Source organism: Ischnura elegans, chromosome 13 (assembly GCF_921293095.1).
Source record: "Ischnura elegans chromosome 13, ioIscEleg1.1, whole genome shotgun sequence".
NCBI classification, from domain to species: Eukaryota; Metazoa; Arthropoda; class Insecta; order Odonata; family Coenagrionidae; genus Ischnura; species Ischnura elegans.
This window is the reverse complement of record NC_060258.1, coordinates 10,595,466-10,615,844: the sequence shown is the minus strand read 5'-3', so window position 1 is coordinate 10,615,844 and position 20,379 is coordinate 10,595,466. Positions and strand designations below refer to the sequence as shown.

At 39.9% G+C, this 20,379-nt stretch overlaps 2 protein-coding genes across 3 annotated transcripts in view; both read right to left on the bottom strand.

Annotated features, from left to right (window-relative positions):
* The window catches only part of LOC124170124, a 41,171-nt gene extending 24,883 nt beyond the window's left edge, over positions 1–16,288 (bottom strand). For both annotated transcript variants that reach the window (XM_046548812.1, XM_046548813.1), the window contains exons 1-5: positions 16,069–16,288; positions 13,148–13,330; positions 8,447–8,617; positions 2,911–3,232; positions 784–956 (exon numbers count right to left, since the gene is read on the bottom strand). In XM_046548812.1, the coding sequence (XP_046404768.1) occupies positions 784–956; positions 2,911–3,232; positions 8,447–8,617; positions 13,148–13,330; positions 16,069–16,266 (1,047 nt within the window). In that variant the 5' untranslated portion in view covers positions 16,267–16,288. The remainder of the gene's footprint in view (positions 1–783; positions 957–2,910; positions 3,233–8,446; positions 8,618–13,147; positions 13,331–16,068) is intronic.
* Positions 16,289–16,933: 645 nt separating this feature from the next.
* The window catches only part of LOC124170015, a 43,432-nt gene continuing 39,986 nt past the window's right edge, over positions 16,934–20,379 (bottom strand). The window contains exon 8 of the mRNA XM_046548699.1: positions 16,934–17,047. Within this exon, the coding sequence (XP_046404655.1) occupies positions 16,934–17,047 (114 nt within the window). The remainder of the gene's footprint in view (positions 17,048–20,379) is intronic.

Sequence of the window (20,379 nt, the reverse complement as noted above, 5' to 3'; positions counted from 1 at the left end):
TAAAATTGCATTTTTTCATAAAAAAAACAGTTTCGTCATAAAATCCACTCGTCACAAATACTCTTTTTATCCCAAGAACAATAATGTCACCAATGAAAATGGTTATTAGCATATTAAATATATTTTTAATGGTGAAAAAAGGGTCCGACGGTTAACGCTTTAATTAGACGCAAAGATTAACCGTGAGTAAAAACTGAGAATTTCATGGCCTCTCGGATGATCCTCGGAAAATATCGGGATTCTCTGGCGATAACTTTTGTTTCTTCCGAGTTGATATTGTGGCATAGCTACGCACTCCACAGCACATGGAAGAGACTCTTTGCCCCATACCCCTATGCTATTGGCCGCAAGGCAACCAATCAGGGCGAACCTACACCACTGGGCTGCCTATATAATGGCAGCCAAAACACGGCATAATCACTTCGACCTGAAGACGCCTGCTGGAATGCAGGAGAAACTGTTGTCACCAACGCAACCACGACGCGGTGAGACCCGGAAAATGCAGCCTACAGTACCAGCGCACTGCGGAAGCCTTCGCACCAATTTGATGCTAAATGCCCGGTCCCGAGAACTTCGTAATAATGAGAATTTACTCCATACGTCATCCTTCTCTATTACGAACCATCGGTCCCATGAACTTCGTAATAACGAAGGTTTACAGCACACGTCATCCCTCTCTATTACACACCTTCAGTTTTTCAGTCCCGTGAACTTCGTAATAACGAGAGTTTACTGAATACGTCATCTCCCTCAAAAGACACAAAGGGTTGGGGCATTGATTACCGTTGGATCTGCACTGGATCGCCTGTCCGAGGGAGGGTTTTGGTCCATGAGCATCAGCGTCTCCGAGTACTTCTGCTCTTCAAAGTCCATTTCAATCTCGTCGCTTGCTGCAACCTCTTCCTGCTTCACCCTTACACCACCAGGTGCCACCACCGGCAAGGGGCAATGTGCAACTGAAACATCCAAAGAAACACATCCAGATCACAATGGAGGCACAAGGCAGGCAAACTGTTGACAGCGTGCAACAACAGGTGCTTGGCAAGTGTGCGCCTGAACTAACACTATGGTTTGGTAAGATAGTTTTGATCAATAAAAGTTATTGCGTTAAAATTATTTGATAACTTGTATAATGTCACTCAGTTGGTATCTTTAATAATGAATGGGAAATATGAAATATGTGTGCTTCCTCTGTCTCACCCATTGAGCAATCATGGATTTTTGCAATCGGCCAATGAAATTTCGTCTCCTCATTTCGAAAGTTTTGATCGTTATGAAAACATCTACTGTGGATCGGTAAGATGTAGTGCTCTCGGGATGTACGTTTTTGGGCGTTGTTTGTATGTAGTTGTTCATTCTATTTTAGTTTATTTCTCTCTACATCAAGTTTTTAAGCTTGCGTGTTGTGTGTGGAGTGGTTGACAACGTTACATTTTCGAAAAAGTGATCATCTACAATCAAGTAGTCACCTACATTCAGCTCATTAATGCTTGCATGGTGATCTTGCTTTTGCTTACGAATTTGTGTTTTTCAACAGTCAATAATCTCATACTCAGTGCAGTGAAGTGGCCACTGGTGAAAGAATTTCATTTGTGGTGCTCCTATCCCACAATTTCATCCGCAAACTGAATAAAATACAAAGGAAGGCTGCGCGTTTCGTCAAAAACTGCTATGGGCGTACAGATAGTGTTACCCAGATGTTAAGCGAATTAGGTTGGGAGCCATTGGAGACTCGGAGGCTGCACGCTAGGCTTAGATTGCTTGAACAATGGAGAATGGATATCTTTAAGAGCGACACGGAGAACATAATATTAGAGCCACACTATATTTCCAGGTCCGATAGAAGCGACAAATTAAGAGAGATGTTTTGCCGAACTGATAGATATGGGAATTCGTCTTTCCCCCGAACCATAAAGGACTTTAATAAACGCTAGTACCAACCTCGTCGTCACTTTTTTATTTAGCTGTAAACGGCTGGTGTCCTAACACCCCCTGCCACACGCCTTTTAGGCGGCTTGCGGGGTATTATGCAGATGTAGATGTCGTTGAATTTGTGATGACACTGAGGAATTATAGTTCGCTGTGTGTGTGGGTGCGAGGACTTATACGTACACAAGTGAGGCATGGAGAGATATTAGTAAGGCTTTCGCCATCCTTTGTATAGTGTATATTTATTTATTAATTCAAATCATTGTACTTGGCAGTTGAGTGACATTTTTATGTTAATTTCTATAACTAAATATATATAGATATCGTCATTGGAAAATCTAAAAGCATGAAATGCGTACTCAAGAAGTAATAATCTTTCAGTTTAGACCAGGGCTGCCCAACCTACAGCCTGCCGAGTTGCAAAAAAAAATAATAAATAATAATTTACAAGCGTTCAGAGTACTTTTGTATTTAATATTTATATTTACCCTGTTATGCTGTTATTATTGTTTTTCTATACTTGTGTGGTTAATTAAAGCAATTGTATATAGGTCCCGTGTGTTTTATTGTAAACCTGTAAGGTAAAATGAGGCTAGTAACAGAATGAACTACAATAAAATGGTGTTTTTTTTCCTTAAACTAAAATAAAAAATTCTAATACTTGGAAGCATAAACATGTGTTCTAAGAGGGTAAAAATTCTTAAATATTCTTGGGGGGGCCAGACCCACCTTTTACTTTGGGGGGTATTCCATACCCCCTCAAATCCCCCGGTAGTGCACCACTGGCCCACTTAGCTTTCATTATTGACAATGTGGCCCTTGGTTAAAAAAGTTTGGGCACCCCAGATTTAGACAATAAAAAAATAATAGGAAACCGCATAAAAGAAATAATTGTACCGCAGCCACAGAAAATATTTACTAGAATCACAACTTCCGGTCATATTTTCAAGCATCACACGGTGCAAGTACACCGCAACATACCTCTGACTGTCGGCGTAGAGGGCTTGGGTTCGTCCACGATCTCCGACTTGACGGGACCCAGGTTGGAGTAGACCGAGTCATAGATGGGTCCCTTGGAGTGCAGCTGCCGTTGGATGTTGGGCGAGGGACGCTGGGCCTCCTCCTCCACAGGTTCCGTCTTGATGGTGGCCAGTGGGTCGGACGATGTCTCCCCTTTGTCCAGGACAATCACGTCCCTCGTGACGGGCACCTCTATGTAGTTCACGGTGCCAGCAACGACCACTCTCACCCTCTCCGCTCCTTGGCTCTCTGGCCCGCTCAGATCCACCCTCACCTTCTTCCTCTGAAACATTTCAAGAACACACACATTAACAAATATACAAATAAATTCACAGGCAAGGAAAGAAAGTGATGGGAACATGTAATAGAAAAAGAACGAGGACAACGGTGCAGTGGTAGATGGAAAAAGCCAGAAATCAGTGGGTAAAAAATGTGGCCTGACTGGGACATCGAACCCAGAACCTCCTGGTTGCCGGCCAGGTGCTCTATCAGTTGCACTACCAGGACGATTAGATTTATGTACCATGATTTCGGCGGGGGTTTATACACAGTAAACTCCCTTTGCTTATGGCCCACAAGAGTAACCAATAGATGGCACTGGGGCAGCTCACCACTCACCAGCAGAAGGAATGGACGAGGACACAAGGATGAAAGGAAAGGTACACACTCACACGATAGCAGGAAAGAGACAGGAACATGCGTTTCGGGGCACGCTGAGCCCAAGTGAAATAAGCCAATATGGCCGATGCACTACTTCTTTCATACACACGACGCCTTAAGTGCAAACATGCAAATAAATTCACAGGTAAGACAAGAAAGTGATGGGAACATGGAATAGAAAATGGACGAGGACAACGGTGCTGTGGTAGATGGAAAAAAGCCAGAAATCAGAGGGTAAAATTGCGGCCTGACTGTGACTCGAACCCAGAACCTCCTGGTTGCTGGCCAGGTGCTCTATCAGTTGCGCTACCAGGACGATTAGATTTATGTACCATGATTTCGGCGGGGGTTTATACACAGAAAACAAATATATATATACAGTAAAACCTCTATGTAGTGAACCTATTTACATCATAAACCTACATACTTCATACCACCCCTACAGTCCCATCAGATTTACATGTAAATTTATAGGAAAACCTCTTGGTAGTGAACCACATTATCTCGTAAAACCTCCACTTATCATACCAAGGAGACACCCCCAAGACTGCCTAACTACCTCTGCAAATTCACCGAGACAACTAGATCATTAATGCAACTGTGATTACCTACGTGGAATGACATTTTCAGCAATAAATGTTTCACCTTTTTTTCTTATATACCTAATTATGCTGTAATTTTCATCATTAGTTTCATAATCATTAGTTGTGGCCGTTTTGTTCAACATGAGAGCATACCTAACAGTAAATAAGAAAAAAGGTATCCAACTATCCCAGTAATTTAAAGTGCTTGTTGAATTTAGAGAGATCACATCGTTTTCTCTTGAATCATGGTAAAAATCATGCGATATCGCTCGCTTTCTGTTATCTTTAAATAATAATTACATGTTCACTAATGCATGCATGTTTGTTTGAACACATAAATATAATGGTTTACAAGACAGTAGAGCCTTCATTTCCGAAGGATATGAAAAAATGGTGCATATCACTGAAACCTCTCTATAGTGAACCTCCATGCATCAAATTGCCCAAATTTTGGTCCCCCTCCATTACGATGTAAAGAGGTTTTACTGTATACATAATATATATGAAGTAGTGTATCAGCCGTACTGGCTTATTTCACTTGGGTTCAGCATGTCTCAAAACGCCTGTTCCTGTCTCTTTCTTGCTATTAATTCTGGAATTAAGTTTGGGTGGGTGGTCTGTGGGGTGAAGGGAGGCCAAAACTGATACACTGCAACAATCATTCACAGATGGTGGCATGAAAATACGTTTTCTATGGTTATACGTAAACAAAGTAATGGTTTCCCAGGAGTATAGCAAGTGCCAAACGTGAAAAATCTCTATTATATACAGCGCTTGGAGTAACTGACTCACTGATTGATACAAATTACCGACCACTTCCAGACGAGCTGGAGAGCTTGAGCTTCCCGCGTGCGGGAAACCCAAAATGATCCGTAGGAAAAATCCGAAAACCGGGAGTTTACGCCACGTGTAGGTCTACAAAATGGCCGAAATCGCGCCTTTTCCGGGGACCCTCTTTCGGTTTTTATTTTACTGCACGCGAACCGTGAGTGCCAAATGGATCGTTGATGCATTTTTTGAAAGCTGATGAACGTGGGCACGTAATTATGTATTGTACTTAGTTTCTTTTTAAGAAAATTACTGCCAAAATGGCGTCCAAAAATTGGCTTTTCGAAAATAATTTCATCCCTTCCGCTTCCCTCGACATAATTTCAGTTGTATGATAACGAAAATGATTATTATATATGCTCATAACATCGCCTACGAAATATAGGTAACAGTTTCCTTTTGTCGTCCTTGATTACTTCGAAAAAAATTAAAATATTCCGAATATCACCGAAAATTACGATTTCCAAAAGATTAACGCAGGATTTTGTCAATTTAATCCTGACTGATTTCTTTCAAACTTTGTAGTTACATACAACTTTGCATTGTCTTTCAGAAAACATGAACTTTTATTAAATGATTTAATCAATATAACCGCAAAAAAATAAAAATGGCGGGCACTACTAATTTTTTCCCGGGGAGAGATTTACACTTTATTGTATTACTCTCGAAATATGGATGTTATAGAGGCAAATACTCTTAGATATGATAGTAAATGGATGTGACCATAGAAAATCATCATGTTTTAACTCCCCGATTCCCCTAAAAATTAAAATTTGCATATAAGTAGCCTTTTTGGGTACTTTTCGTCACAATTTCGCACCTTTTCCAAGCCTTACCACTCATCGCTACGGAATTGATGTGGACGATTGATGATCCCTGGCAGTACAAACCTATAAACCTCCAGTAAACCCACATACACCCCCCAAAAATGCAATTATGCGCAGCGAGTATTATTATATATTCATAGAATCAAGTTGATGTATACCGCTATATTGTACTTATTATACTGCAATCAATTTTATTTTTTATTTCACTTGATGGGTATAATGTGGTAGTATCATTACCTTTACGCTGTGTTACCGCACATTTTAAAATGGTACGTGTGACCTCGTCTCCCTTAATATCCATTATAAGGTCAATTATTTAATCAAAGATATCAGCGTACGAATTTTGGCCGCCATGTTTTCGTAGGATTTAGGGCTGGTTCGGGTACCCTACATCAAGTATGGCCCGTTTAGTTCCAAAAACGGCCAAACATGTTGCATTACTAATTTCTTCCTTCTTAGTTAATCGCACAGATAGCAGAGCGCATAAAAGGAACTTGAACATCTTCCTATTTCACTTACTTTGCTTATGACTCGCGAAAGACAAGGTATGGTTGCACGTAGCAACAACATAGCAACAAAGACAACAATCATAAACTAAACACACTACTGGCAATATTAATATGAACCGTATAAATGAAACATAAACGATAAAAATCACACACTCCAACAAAATGCAGGGCTTGATGTGACTTATGTGGGGCGAGACTGGTTTATGTAAGGGGCTGATGATGTATACGGGTCCGTTGGACTTGGAGGGTCGACTAAGAATGCGGCCCTAAAACGTAGATGGCAGCACTAGCCCTTGTGCTCTTGCAAATTAACCTGGTTATGACGATACGGGATAGGTTCTCAGCATGAAGATATCATTTAAAAACTGACTTAATGAACTTATGAGTGGTTAACAGGTAACTCCGTTACATGGCATACGTGATGCTAGGAAAGTGAACGCTAGACTGGTAATAATAGGGTAGTTTCCTCCATCGTAGATGGCACCACTAAGGCTAGCCCTTGTGCTCTTGCAAATTTACCAGGAAAGGAGGAAACGGGACAGGTTCTCAGCATGAATATATATAATTTAAAAACTGACTTAATGAACTTATGAGTGGTTAACGGGTAACTCCGTTTCATGGCATACTTGATGTTAGGAAAGTGAATGATGGACTGGTTATAATAGCGTAGTTTCCTCCACCAAAGAAAACGAAAGGAATTGGTTGCGATTCGTTACCCACCATTAGTGTATTCATAATATGCAAATTATTTGCCTTTTGAAATCCCAGTTTAGACGATAGTGATCACTTTCGCGACAAAAAAATGATCGTGTGAATTCAGGATTTATCTATGTCGTTCCCACGATTGCCAAACGTTGCGCTGCAATCATTCCGTACGAGAAAGCGTTCCGATTGGCTGATACGGTGTTTTAGCGACGGAAAAAGCGACAAAGGACGAGTGATGAAAAAAGTGACAGGAATCCTCATTATTAGTGTATTCGCAAAAAAACAATTGCCGGCGACTATCTTTTGCGAGTTATCACTAGGGTGCCTCGTCTTGCCACTTTGTTTTTAGTAGCGAATCGTAATACCCGGCAAAAGTTTCGTACCCGGGTGGGTATTACAGATACGATTTTTTTAAAAAATCGATTAATATCTTATGTTTGCCATTTCGTCTTGAAATTTCGAAATTTTTCACGAAAAAGGTTAAAAATTTAAATAATTTAATTTGGTTTTCGCAAGCACTCATTTTCTTCCAATGGAGTGTAACGTTGGTATTTCCTTGATATTTAAGACCAAATATGTCAGCTCTATTGCTTTTAATTATCGAGAAAAATACCTTTAATTGTGTCTCCGAAAGCAGTTTGGTGGGGGAGAAGGAAACCCGACACACGCCTCCTCATTTTACACCATCCATGCGATAAACGACGCGAAATAGAGATGTTTTTCAGTCAAAAACGTGGAAATCATGTCTGGAAATCGTCAAGAGTAGTCACTAGGATGAGAGTATGCTCTTCGATTCCATCGCCTACTGCATTGACCATATTTTCGTGTAAGAAGATATCACTGAAGATGGTATCTATCGTTCAGGATTCACAATGGCGGTTTCATGTCCCTCTAGGGTCAAATTCACCTCCACTACAGTCAGAAAAGGCGGATTTATTTTAGTATTATCTAGCAAATGTTCATTAAATCAAACTGTATTTTTTTAAATTTCGAAATCAATTTGGTGCCTCGTTATTTCGAAATTTCGAAAAAAAAGGATATTCGGTATAACGAAATTTTCGAAAAAACGAGCCACCATATTGATCATTCCAGTGATCTAGATAGTGATCGCTCCGAAATGGCGGATAAAATGATCGTGTGATTCAGGCTTAAGGTAAGTCAGGTAGTAAATATCAGCCTTATTGTCGAGATTAGGGAGAAATTCCAGAAACCTTTTGAATAGAGAATGAGTTTTTTTTAGTAGGGTACACCAGAACTAACACTACACTTACTAGTGCACTGGAGAATAATGACAAATGATCCACTGAGATTTTAAAAAATCATGGCATAAACCAAGAAAAACCTTTGATTTTTTTATAAATTATATGAAAATGATGCAACTCACCCTTTGCAGTGACTTGTGGCCGCTTTTCCTGTGTCTCTGGGCTCTTACGCCATCATTCAATGCGTTACTAGCACGTAGCTCCCCCACCAATCCTCCGCTGGAGTCTTCCTTATTGGTCAGAATAGCACGGCTTTGTTCAGTCCGACTCACCCTCGAAGCATCACCAGCCACCTAGCAGTGAGGGAAGGAATGATGATCAGTCGAGTGGAAGATACTTCATTGCTCTAGGACACAAATGTGTCCACCACCGACAGTACAGTGAAATGTCCCTATAACGAACGGATACAACTATATATTCAGTATAACAAAATATTCAGTATAACGAAATTGTTTTCCATCCGGTATAGAGGTGGGTTTAACTGTTCATTAGAGTGAAGTGAAGAAGTGAACATTTCAGCTCACGGGCAAAAAAGGGTTAAAAATGTTCACAATGATTAAATAATCTTCTTCAACCTAGCGTTTGTCCCGCACTATTGCAGGGTTCTCTGATCTGCTAATTCTTCACCATTTGTCTCAATCCAGGGCGTCTACTTGTCTTGGCGTTGGCGTTGATGGTCTTCACGTCTGCCTTAATAGGGTAGTTTCCTTCATCAAAGAAAACGATAGGCATTGATTGCGATTCGTTACCCACCATTACTGTATTCATAATACACAAATTATTTGGTTTTTGAAATACCGGTTTTGACGAATGGCAAGGGTCAAATTTTATTCTCATTTGAAAAAGGCCAGATTGGCGCCCATGCGATTCCACTCCACGTGACGTCACAGGGTCCTAGTTTCTACACGAGAGAATAGGAGTCATAACGTCTGATGTCACCAATGCATGCATGAGGCACAGAGCTCAGGGAAACACGTCTTAATAATCACCTATTGAAACTGGCTAAGTTCGGAAAGTTTTCTTCATTTGATAAGGTATTAATAAACCTTTTTTAAGCCAAGTGCTACCTTTCAGCAAGGTACTCAGCTATCCGCTAGCATCGTGCATCCTATCAGCGCTCAGAGCCTCGATCAAGGTCACCTCACAAGGAGAGAGGTGGAACCAGAAATGCGTCGCACGGACTTTCCTTCTTACGCGTCGCGTTTTCGAGCATTTGAAATTTTTCACTTTTCATTTAATCGCGAAAAATAGATATGGTCATTTAAAAATCTAAAAGCGCGAAATACGCACTCCAGGAGTAATAATCTTTCGATTAAGGCAATACAGTGCAACCTCGATAAAACGACACCCCACGGTGCACCAATAAACACTCGTTATAGCGAATTGTCGCTTTACCGGAGGTGGAGCAAATAATAGCCAATATGTATACCTGTTGCGAACAGTTATACAGGAACAGAGTGGTGCGGTGACAGATAAATTTCTATCTGATAAACGTAAGCATAAATCGAGATGAAAGGTGATGTTTATTTGCATCACTAAATTTCCTTACACAAACAACGACTAATTGTTTGGTGTTTTCTTGGCCATGGTGTCTGCCATCAAATGCTTTCTATTCATGCAACTCATGGACGTGCGGGTATGCTGATGACTGCTTTATGCCGCCCGAGGAACAAAAGAAGATCAAGCATTCGCGAATGCTAATGCCACAATATTTTCACCAAAATTAACTACTTATTTATCAAACGACAGTTTACCACATAAATTAGAGACTGAGCACTCCATCAACATCATTTCTAACAGATCGCTGGCAATTACAGAGATTAAGTAGTCTTGATGTAAGTTTTTCCGGCGATGAAACCCTCGCTATGGCGAGAGCCAACACCAAAAGGGCCTCGTAAAAACGAATTTTTTAAACACGCTTATTATAGGGTCAATTGACGGTGCATCGGCTATCTCTCGTAATAACGGGGGTCTCGCTATATCCCATACTCGCTTTAACGAGGTTCCACTGTAAATAAATAATAGGAAACCACCATATTCTGTCGAGCCAGCGCATCTTAGATCGTCCTCGTGGTCGGCGTCTTTCACGGCTCAGCCGCATTGCTGTTCTCGCCACGGAGTTCTCGTCGCTACGCACCACATGCCCATACCACCACAGTCAAGCCTCCTGCATCTTGTCCGCAATTGGTACAACTCCCAATCTTTTCCGGATGTCTTCATTCATGACAAAATTAAGACGGGAGATGCCTAGGATCCATTGCAGCATCCTCATTTCCATGACGTGCATGGCCTGTTCTTGTTTTGCTGTGGCTGGCACACATTATGTTCCATACAATGATTCAATAATGCGTGTAGGTATTTCCAGTCCCAGTCAAAACCAGTTCTTCCACGCTGCATGGACAAGATTGGCCGAGATATGGAACATGCGACGTTGGCAGCCATCTTGTTCTCATGCCATCAAAATGTTAAATGCGAAGACGGTTAATCCAGATCCGACAGTATTTTCACTTAAGCTTTATTATCCACATAAATTCAAACGAGGTGAGTGCAGTCTATTGAGAGCTATTGCCATAAATTGAAAGCCTATTTGCCGTATAAATGTTTCCTTAAGTAAATTTCCAATGGAAAACTCATATTTCAAAGCATATGGCATGTACTCTCATTTTGCGTGGGAACCGAACTTCGAGTTACAAATCCGATAATTTTCGTAAATACGATTGAGATATTTTTATGGTTTCGTGGTGAAATTCACGGCTTTTCCCAGGTTTTTTTAATGGCAAGTTTTCCTGGGTAGCATGCAATTGAATTTTGCGATTTGATATACAGGCGGTCCCCGACTTTCGTACACAATGCGTTCCTGAAAACTTGTACGAAAGTCGAACCTTTGACTTCCATTCCAATTAGGGGTTACGTTCCAAAAGAGCGGAAAATAACTACTAAAGCCTTTTTTTCCACGGAATTCATTTCAATTGACTTAATTTTAATAATATGTTAATAAAACTCCTCAAATCATCTATAATTTCTTTCAAAAATATGCAGAAAATGTAAATAAAAGTTTAAAAAAACAAGAACTCCGTTGGCTATCGAGTGAAACTTCCTCTTGGCTAGGTTTAAGTTGACATTCCAGTTATTACGTCCACTATAAATAAAAAGACATATCAAGAAGCATAACAAAATGTAGTAGTTGAACTCGCACTCTGGATACCTTTTAATTTTTACACCAAAATTCAACATTTGGCAGGTGACATTCATGATTGCGTATATTTCGCAAGTTATTCAAAAAAGACAACAAACAAACGGAATTCGGGTGATATATCATGCAATATCGTTGCTGAAGGAGTGCAAACAGCACTCAAACGAAAAAACGCAATTAGAAAGAAGATCTTACTAGTTTTATTGAAAGCTATTTGCAATGATGTCTAGTCAACTTCTTTTGAAAAATATCTCCAATGAAGGCTTTCTTCTCTTCATAAAGGAGCCTATAGCAGGCAGTCTCTCTCCCAAATAAATCACCTAGATTAGAGTCAACTACCAACAATTTCCTTAATTATATACGTTCGTATTGTTCGCATATACTGCCATTTGAAACAATTGAATGTTGGGATGCGCAATAAACATCGCGGGAATTTAAAAAAAATGGCAGACCAACGTCCGAAAGTCCGTATTTAGCGTACGAAAGTCAAGTAAAAGGTGTCAATTTTAAACGTACAAAAGTCGTACGAATTGTACGAATGTCGAAGACCGCCTGTACCGATTTATCGAAAACCGACCGTTTTGATTGGTTGTTTGTGGTCACGTGACCTATAGTGGCTCCTCGTGGAGGTTGAGGTGATGAAACAAATGAATACCAAGGCGCGCTTGGTTGAGGATGCTTGGATTTTTTCGCGTGCTTTTTTTAAATGCATCAAAAACCAAGCGTTTTGATTGGTTGTTTGTGGCCACATGATCTATAGTCATGATCATTCTGGCGTCTGTTTTAAAATTCATCAAGTCACTAGGTAGCAGTAATAAGATAAAAAAAACCTAATTTTCGCCTGGAGATGATGATTATTCATTGAAACCCGGGTCGCGCTCTGTTTAAAAATTAAGTGGTATAAGTAATTGTGTGATATCCAGGAAAAGTTCTGATGGAATCACACAAAGTTAATAGGAGTTAGTGAATTTTTTCTTCACGGTGGACAAAATTCACGGCTTAGTCACGGTTTTCAGGTTTGCACCATAAAGTAGGAACCCTCACTCCCGCTGTATTCATTTACGGTCTGGAGAAAAAAAATTGGAAGCCTTAGAAACTCGGAAAAAGCATCTTGTAATCATTTTTTTCTTATATACCTTATTATGCTGTAATTTTCATGTTAATCATTAGTTGTGGCCTTTTTTTCATATGAGAGTATACCTAACAGTAAATAAGTAACAGTGGAAAAAGGTATCCTTAACTATCTTTATCTTTTTAAGTGACTGTTCAATTAAGAGAGCTTAAATTGTTTTCTCTCGAATCACGGTAAAGCGATAGCGCTCACTTTCTGTAATTATTAAAGAATAAATATTTGTTCACTGATGCATGCATGTGTGTTTAAACACATAAATATAATGGTTTAAAAGACAGTAGTGCCTTTCATTTCCAAAGGATATGAAAAAACGGTGCCTATCACTAAAACCTCTCTAAAGTGAACCTCCATACATCAAATTGCCCAAATTTTGGTCCCCTCCATTACGATGTAAAGAGGTTTTACTGTATCTTTCTTTTTAAAAACATAACTAACTGCCATCACGTGCAATTCACGTGAACTCAGAAAAAGCACCTCGCAATGAACAGATCCACCCACCTCAGCCACGGGAGCAGACGACTTGGCAGCATCCACGATCTTTCTCCCGGCAGGAGCATCCACGCATTTCCCCCCGTTGTTTCCCTTGCGGATGCTCCCAGAGGCCACCTCCCTTGCGTGGCCCACGGCGAGGGAGCCAGCGTCCTTCCTGTTCACTTTTGAAGGCCTCTCGACTGAAGTCTCCTGCGCAGAGGGAAACAAATGATTAGCCTCCTGTGGAGAGGAAACCGCAGTTTTTGTTGTGTTTTTCTATCATTCTTATTATTCTATTTTTGAAGAAATCATACAGACACAACCGATACGAGAACTTAATCAATCAACAACTCACATTATTATACCGTGACATGGTAACCTATAAACATTAAACATATGAGAAATTGCACACTCTAACACTCCTCCTCAACTTCTCATTCATCTATACCCTCATCTTTTAATTTTACTCATTTAACACAACATACAACTTTACCTCATTAACCTTTAGTCAGACCAAGTTCTGCTCTGTGTTTTGAAAATGATGTATATGGTAATGCTTTGGTGAAAATGTCTGCTACTTGACAATCAGTAGGTACCTATATATTGAATATCTAACAGTTTTTCTCCTCAACCCACCAGTATTATTGGTATGGTACAGCATTTATTTACTTATTAAATAGGATGGTTTCCTTCACCAAAGAAAGCAAAAGGAATTGATTGCGATTCGTTACCCACCATTACTGTATTCATAATATACAAATTATTTGGTTTTAGAAATCCCTGCTTAGGCGAATGCTAATGGTCAATTCTAACCTCATTTGAAAAAGGTCAGATTGGCGCCCATGCGATGCCACTCCACATGACATCACAGGGACCTAGTTATGTCGTGAGGGATTACCAATGCATGCATGAGGCTCAAAGCTCAGGGAAACATCTCTTAATAATCGCCTATTAAAACCGGCTAAGGTTGGAAAGTTTTCTTCGTTTGATAGGGGAATAATAATCCTTATTTAAGCCAAGCACTACCAGCCAGCATGGTATCAGCTACCAGCCAGCTTCCTGCATCGTATCAGCATTCAGAGCCTCGCCCCAAGGTCACCGCACCTGCGGTAGTAGCGGGAACCAGAACGACGTCACACGGGATTTTCCCAGCATTCATACTTAGCTGTCTCGTTTTCGCATGCTTGGAAATGTTCACTTTTCATTTAATCTCAAGAAATAGATATCGTCATTTTAAAATCTGAATCTGTGAATGCATACCTCAGGAGTAATAATCTTTCGATTTAAGCAATTCAAAAAATAATAGGAAACCACCCTGTTATCCAAAAACAGCCAAAATGGCCTTCACATTGAGTACAAAACAAATAATCTGCAGCTTTAACAAATATAAACTATAAAAAAGATATATAAAAAGGAAAAAAAAGGGATTCAGTAGATGGCTTCTCGACGCTGCCTCTTGAATGATCTGATGGGCATTGAAAGATCCAGGGAAGGGTGAGTACATACTCGAAATGGAATTGAAGGAGGTAGGGAGTCTGTGAAAAAGTGATCTCTGAGAGAGAGAAAGACGGAATTTAGGTTGGTGCAGTAAGTATTTCTGAAGATCGGAACTTGCCATTTTAGGCACTGTAAATGAAGGAAAGATCATGGAAATTCCTACTGGAGGATAGTGGGGTGAAATGATGGGGCAGACATTGGGACTACCATTGCAAAGCATGGACCATTGTCCATGGTGTTAATTAATTACAATCATTTACCACTGAACCTCAAAACCAAGATAAGTACTGAAGTATTTAGAAAAAAGGTGTTGAATTTGTTCCATTCCAATATGTTTTATTCTTCAAAAGAATTCTTCGATATAAATTTTTTTTAATCTGACATTTGTTGTATTCATTGGATTTATTATTATTAATTTTATTACAATAGATTGCCCTCTGCATTGAAGGAAATCCAATCTTATAATATTTTTAATAGCAAAATAAGGGATTTTCTATTTGAAAACCTGTTTTACTCAGTAAATGAATACTTGGTAGTGGAATGAGTGATTAATTTTACTTATATTTTACCACTTTATAAATTTGTACTTTACATTATCTTGTATATGTATTTTGTGCAATTTATTGACATGTCTTATATTGATGTAATCGATCTTTGAGCAAATAAATACTATTATTATTACAGTGAAACCTCTATGTAATGAACCTCTTTACATCATAAACCTCCATACTTCTTACCACCCCCACGGTCCCGCCAGATTCACATGTAAATTTATAGGCAAACCTCTACGTAGTGAACCTCTTTAATTCGTAAAACCTCCACTTATCATACCAAGGAGACACCCCCGAGACAGCCTAACTACCTCCGCAAATGATACCGAGACATCTAGAAACCATTAATGCAGCCGCAATTGTGTACATGGACATGGAATGACATTTTCAGCAACAAATGTTTCATGCTTGTTTTTTTTTCTTTTACACCTTATATAAACTGTAATATGCTGCAATTTTCACAATAATCATTATTTGTGGCCATTTTGTTCCATATGAGATCATACCTGACAGTAAATAAGAACAAAGGTGTCCAACTATCCAACTCTTTACAAGTAAATGTTGAATAAAAAGACATAACATTGTTTTCTCTTGAATCATGGTAAAGTCAAGTGAAAGCGCTCCCTTTCTGTTATCATTAAATAATAAATATATGTTTACTGATGCATGCATGTTTGTTTAAACACATAAATGTAATGGTATAAAAGACAGAAATGCCTTTCATTTCTGAAGGATATGAAAAAATGGTGCCCATCACTAAAACCTCTCTATAGTGAACCTCCATATATCAAATTGCAAAAATTTCGGTCCCCTCCAATACGATATAAAGAGGTTTCACTGCACTGTTATTATTGCGCAAAAGATCCACAGAGAGAATATGAGTGAGCATTAGCCTTTTACCTTGCTACGTCTTTTTCTGTTTCCGTCTTCGTGTCTACCGTCGTTATGTTTTTTGCCGCTTGGCTCCGCATCTGCCTTATCCACGACATCATCTTCGTTTGTCAAAGATGCCTTTCGCTCCCAATCTTGACTCCTGTTGTGGCCAGCAGATGTCTTGCCAGTGCCAACATCCTTGACTTTCGATCCTCTCGATGTCATCTCCGGAACGGACTGACTTTGATTTCCCTGGCAGAGAGAGTAAAGGCAAGTTAATAGAGATTACAGTGGAACTTGGTTATACGTTTCCCTCCTTAGTACGGCGATTGAATAAATTTAATTTTAAATAAAATGTGTGTTAACTAACCTATTCCTTGTCCTTTTAAATACATATCTGCACTGAAATTTCTTTGAAACGAAATCCTACGGACCCCTGAAATACGGTCGTTAAACTGAAATTTCGTTATACAGGAGATTTCGTTATATGGGACGGAAAATAATTTTGTTATACTGAATACAGTGGAAATTGGTTAGTACGATCCTCTTTAGTGCGTTTCCCTCCTTAATACGGTGATTTCTTTTGGTCCCGGAGCCATCGGAACAAAATACAGGTAAAAGTATTTGATTATTACGTTTGAAAAAATGCTATTTCCTGGTTAGTACGCTTAATTGCTAGCCGTGACGCAACCCGCAATTCTTTATCTAGTATCTTCTTAAGGGTCATAAACCTCCGATTTCATGATTTAATTTATTGTTATTATCAGCCATTAACATCCTTGCACTCATTCCATATCTCTTTTTACGACCGTGATTTATCCAAATAGGTACATTTCACAAATCTTTAAACGTGATGAATAGTAAAGTGCGCCCATTTTTCGGGAACGTCTGACTATGCACAACTGCGGCCAATGAGAAGCCTCATTTTTCCCACCCTAAGCTCATCACCTTCTGTTGCCTCTGGAGTGTCACACTCAACACAAATTTTGCAGGTGGACAGTTGTTGCTATTGCACGAGTTATCATAGCGAAGGCAGTTAAATTACAATTGAAATTAAGAGAAAATGAATGGTGACGCAGATTACGACTCTGGAAATGATTGAAATTCTCCAGAAAGTGGACCAAAATACATGTTGGAGGGGTGAGTTTCAACGAGTACTGAGAGAGTGATGATGACCTCACCGTTTGCCAAACCATGTCAATCGATGAAATTCACGAACAGGAGATGAAAGGAAATGCAGATGGGAGTGATGAAGACTTTGATTGCCCTAGCAGAGAGAGTCAACCATTAACCAGAGACGTGCAAATCTTGTCACACTACCCCAACAAAGAGCATAATTTTTAACATGTTCTTCTCTCTTCAATCTCCAGTACTTACAATCTTCGGAGTTAAGTGAATAATATTCGCGATTAAATTATGTTCAAGTACTCGATATATGGAAAATATGCATTCCGAAGCCTTGCTCATTGAAGTGTATAAGTGTATGTAAGGCATGGGGGAGAGTGGTTATCCTTCAGAATGCAACACTGCATCACAACCGTGCTTTAACTACGAGAAAGAAAGAAAGGAATGCATAGCGTAGTGGATGTCCACCTAAATGCCGTTCTGGTGCTCTGTCTTTTCCATATTTCATGTAAAAATAAAGAAGAAATGATTTGAAATTCAATGTTTTCTCCAGGTTTTCACCGTCTACATGCGATCAAATTCACGGTTTCTAGATAAACCATCTTACTCAGAAACATTGATCGCGCAATAATCGGCCGTGCATTAACTAAAAATTCAACAAACGCGACCGACGCCATGAATGCAAATGCAGCAATGAAAGTGACTCTCCTGAGGGTCTTGCGGAACCTTTGTAGACACCTCTCCGCTGGGACTCAGCATAATCTCGGACTCCGAGAGAAGTTGTGCTCCCTTCTTTCCAGGTTTACGACCATACCTGTGGCATTGGTTCGCGGTCAACTCATGAATTGCTTATATATAATTAGCAAATGGATAATTATTGCTTGCGCGTAAATTGCAGACTTTGAACTGAATTCCTCATTTTATTCTGAGCATTGTCAAATTTTAAACAAAGTTCTAAGGTCAATATCAACGCATTAAATGCAGAAACAATTTCCACGTTGATGTTTATACAGAACTCAAGATATAAGTTATAATTTATCGTAGAATTTCGTTTAAAAATTGTAAACACTGCTCAAAAGACAAATAATTCAATTATTAGTTAATATTTCTTGGGAAATGAACAAATATTTATTTCGAAACCTGACTGCATAAACAATTGTATGACCATTGTCCCTTACCGCAAAAGGGGTTATAATAGACGAGGGTTCCGGATACCTGCTCCCGGATTCCGAGGGTAAATCCTAAACCCCGCAGGGTTGGGTCCCGAGACAAAGACGACGTAAGCCCGTGACCATCCTAAAATGGGGAGAGCTAGAAAATGTATACATACGGCTTTCTTTCTCCTGGCCAGGAAAATCTCACACGTAAATATACACCCGTCGTCTCCCGGGTCAGGAAACGTACACACGTGTATAGTAGGGAAAAGGTTAAGAAGTTTCTGAATTTTTATGCAACCACTCTCTTTGATGGCTAGCATAGGTTTATCAATTTACGAGCAAGATCTCGGAAGCCATTTTCTTCGTATATTATGGACTTGCTCGTAATGTTCAAAAATGCCCATGGTTTAAGTAGACGGGGGACCATATTCCAATGCATTTTTTTTTAAATTTCTGAAACCTGAAGCCTCAAAATTAGGGGGGGTGGTAAAAAGATGAGGAGAAATACAATAATTTTAATTCATTGATCGGCAATTTTCGTATCGTCAATCTCTAAATTTCTTTTACTATATGACGAGAAATACTGTACGTCTGCATCTTACCTCAATCAGCGGTTGCACCTGCGTCTTTATGTAGATACCGTAAAACCTCTATGTACCGTGAACCTCTTTACATCGTAAACCTCCATTCATCATAGCACCCCAACGGTCCTGTCAGATTTACATGTAAATTTATAGGCAAACCTCTTTGTAATGAACCTCTTTATATCGTAAAACCTCCACTTACCATACCAAGGAGATACCCCCAAGACAGCCAAACCACCTCCGCAAATCGTACCAAGACTACTAGAGACTATTACTGCAGCCACAATTATGTACATGGAATGAAATTATCAGCAATAAATGCTTCATACTTTTTTTCTTAAACACCTTTAATGTGTTGTAATTTTCACGTTAACCATTAGTTGCGGCCATTTTGTTTCTCTTGAATCATAGTAACAATCAGAAAGTGCTATCTCTCCTTACGTGACATATCGTTTGCAAAATTCAGCTCCGGCTAAGGGTTGTGAGCGGGGATATGGTGGGACCAGGGTGCCAGGGAAGTGAAGGAGTAGTGTCTGAATAATCGCAAGTGTTAATGAACACTTTGATCACAAGTCTTCCATTTTGGTACGGGCTTAAGTCATTGTATGATCACGGCACAAGGACCAATAATTGTTCTTTGAATGTACGCGTGCAGATAATAAACGCGTGGACAGTGTCTGCGCATGACTGACCTTGAAACATTACTGATGTCACTGAACACTTTGGTCACCAGTCTTCCGGCTTTGCTACAGACTTAAGGTCAGTGTGTCGTCACGGCACACGGACCAATGATTGCACTTTCGAATATACAGTAAACTCTTGATTTTACGAAGTCATTGGGACCGGAAAGTTGGCACTTTGTAAAATCGAGTTTCCCAATGACAACGGGCTTGATTTTGTCCGTGCCCGTTTGGTTGACGCACAGCCCCACAGTAACACGCACTTTACTCTTTTTCCCCCCATGGCACCTTTGCCCTTTGAAACCCACGGTTGCGTCAGGTAATGCATTAAAAAATAGCCCAGTTTCAGGGGCCAGCGAGGGTGAGCTCGTCGAGGAAAGGGTCCCGGATTAGGGACCCTTCGAAGTGCTTCGGCGAAAAGTAGTCAAGTAGTCTTCGAACTACGTTCACAGCAGTGCAAAGGGTTAATTAGTGGGGTACGAAACACTCCGCGCGACCTTCCCGACATGCTAAACTACGAATTATTGTCGATGCTATGTTTGCAAACAGGCACGTAAACAGGGGCGTAATGTCAGCCGCGAAATTTTTACTGAACTCCTACTCCCCCTAAATTCCCACAGTGAGGTTTTTGGCGACCCATTTCTCTCCAAAGTTGCATTATCATTTACGATTTCGCACTTTTGATGGACCACAGTTGGAAGATTTTTTAGCTACTTACGCCGGCGTAACTAGTTTTGTTGACAAATTTTTCGCCGTAGTTCGTATAAACGAATGCCATTTGCTCCTAGGGAC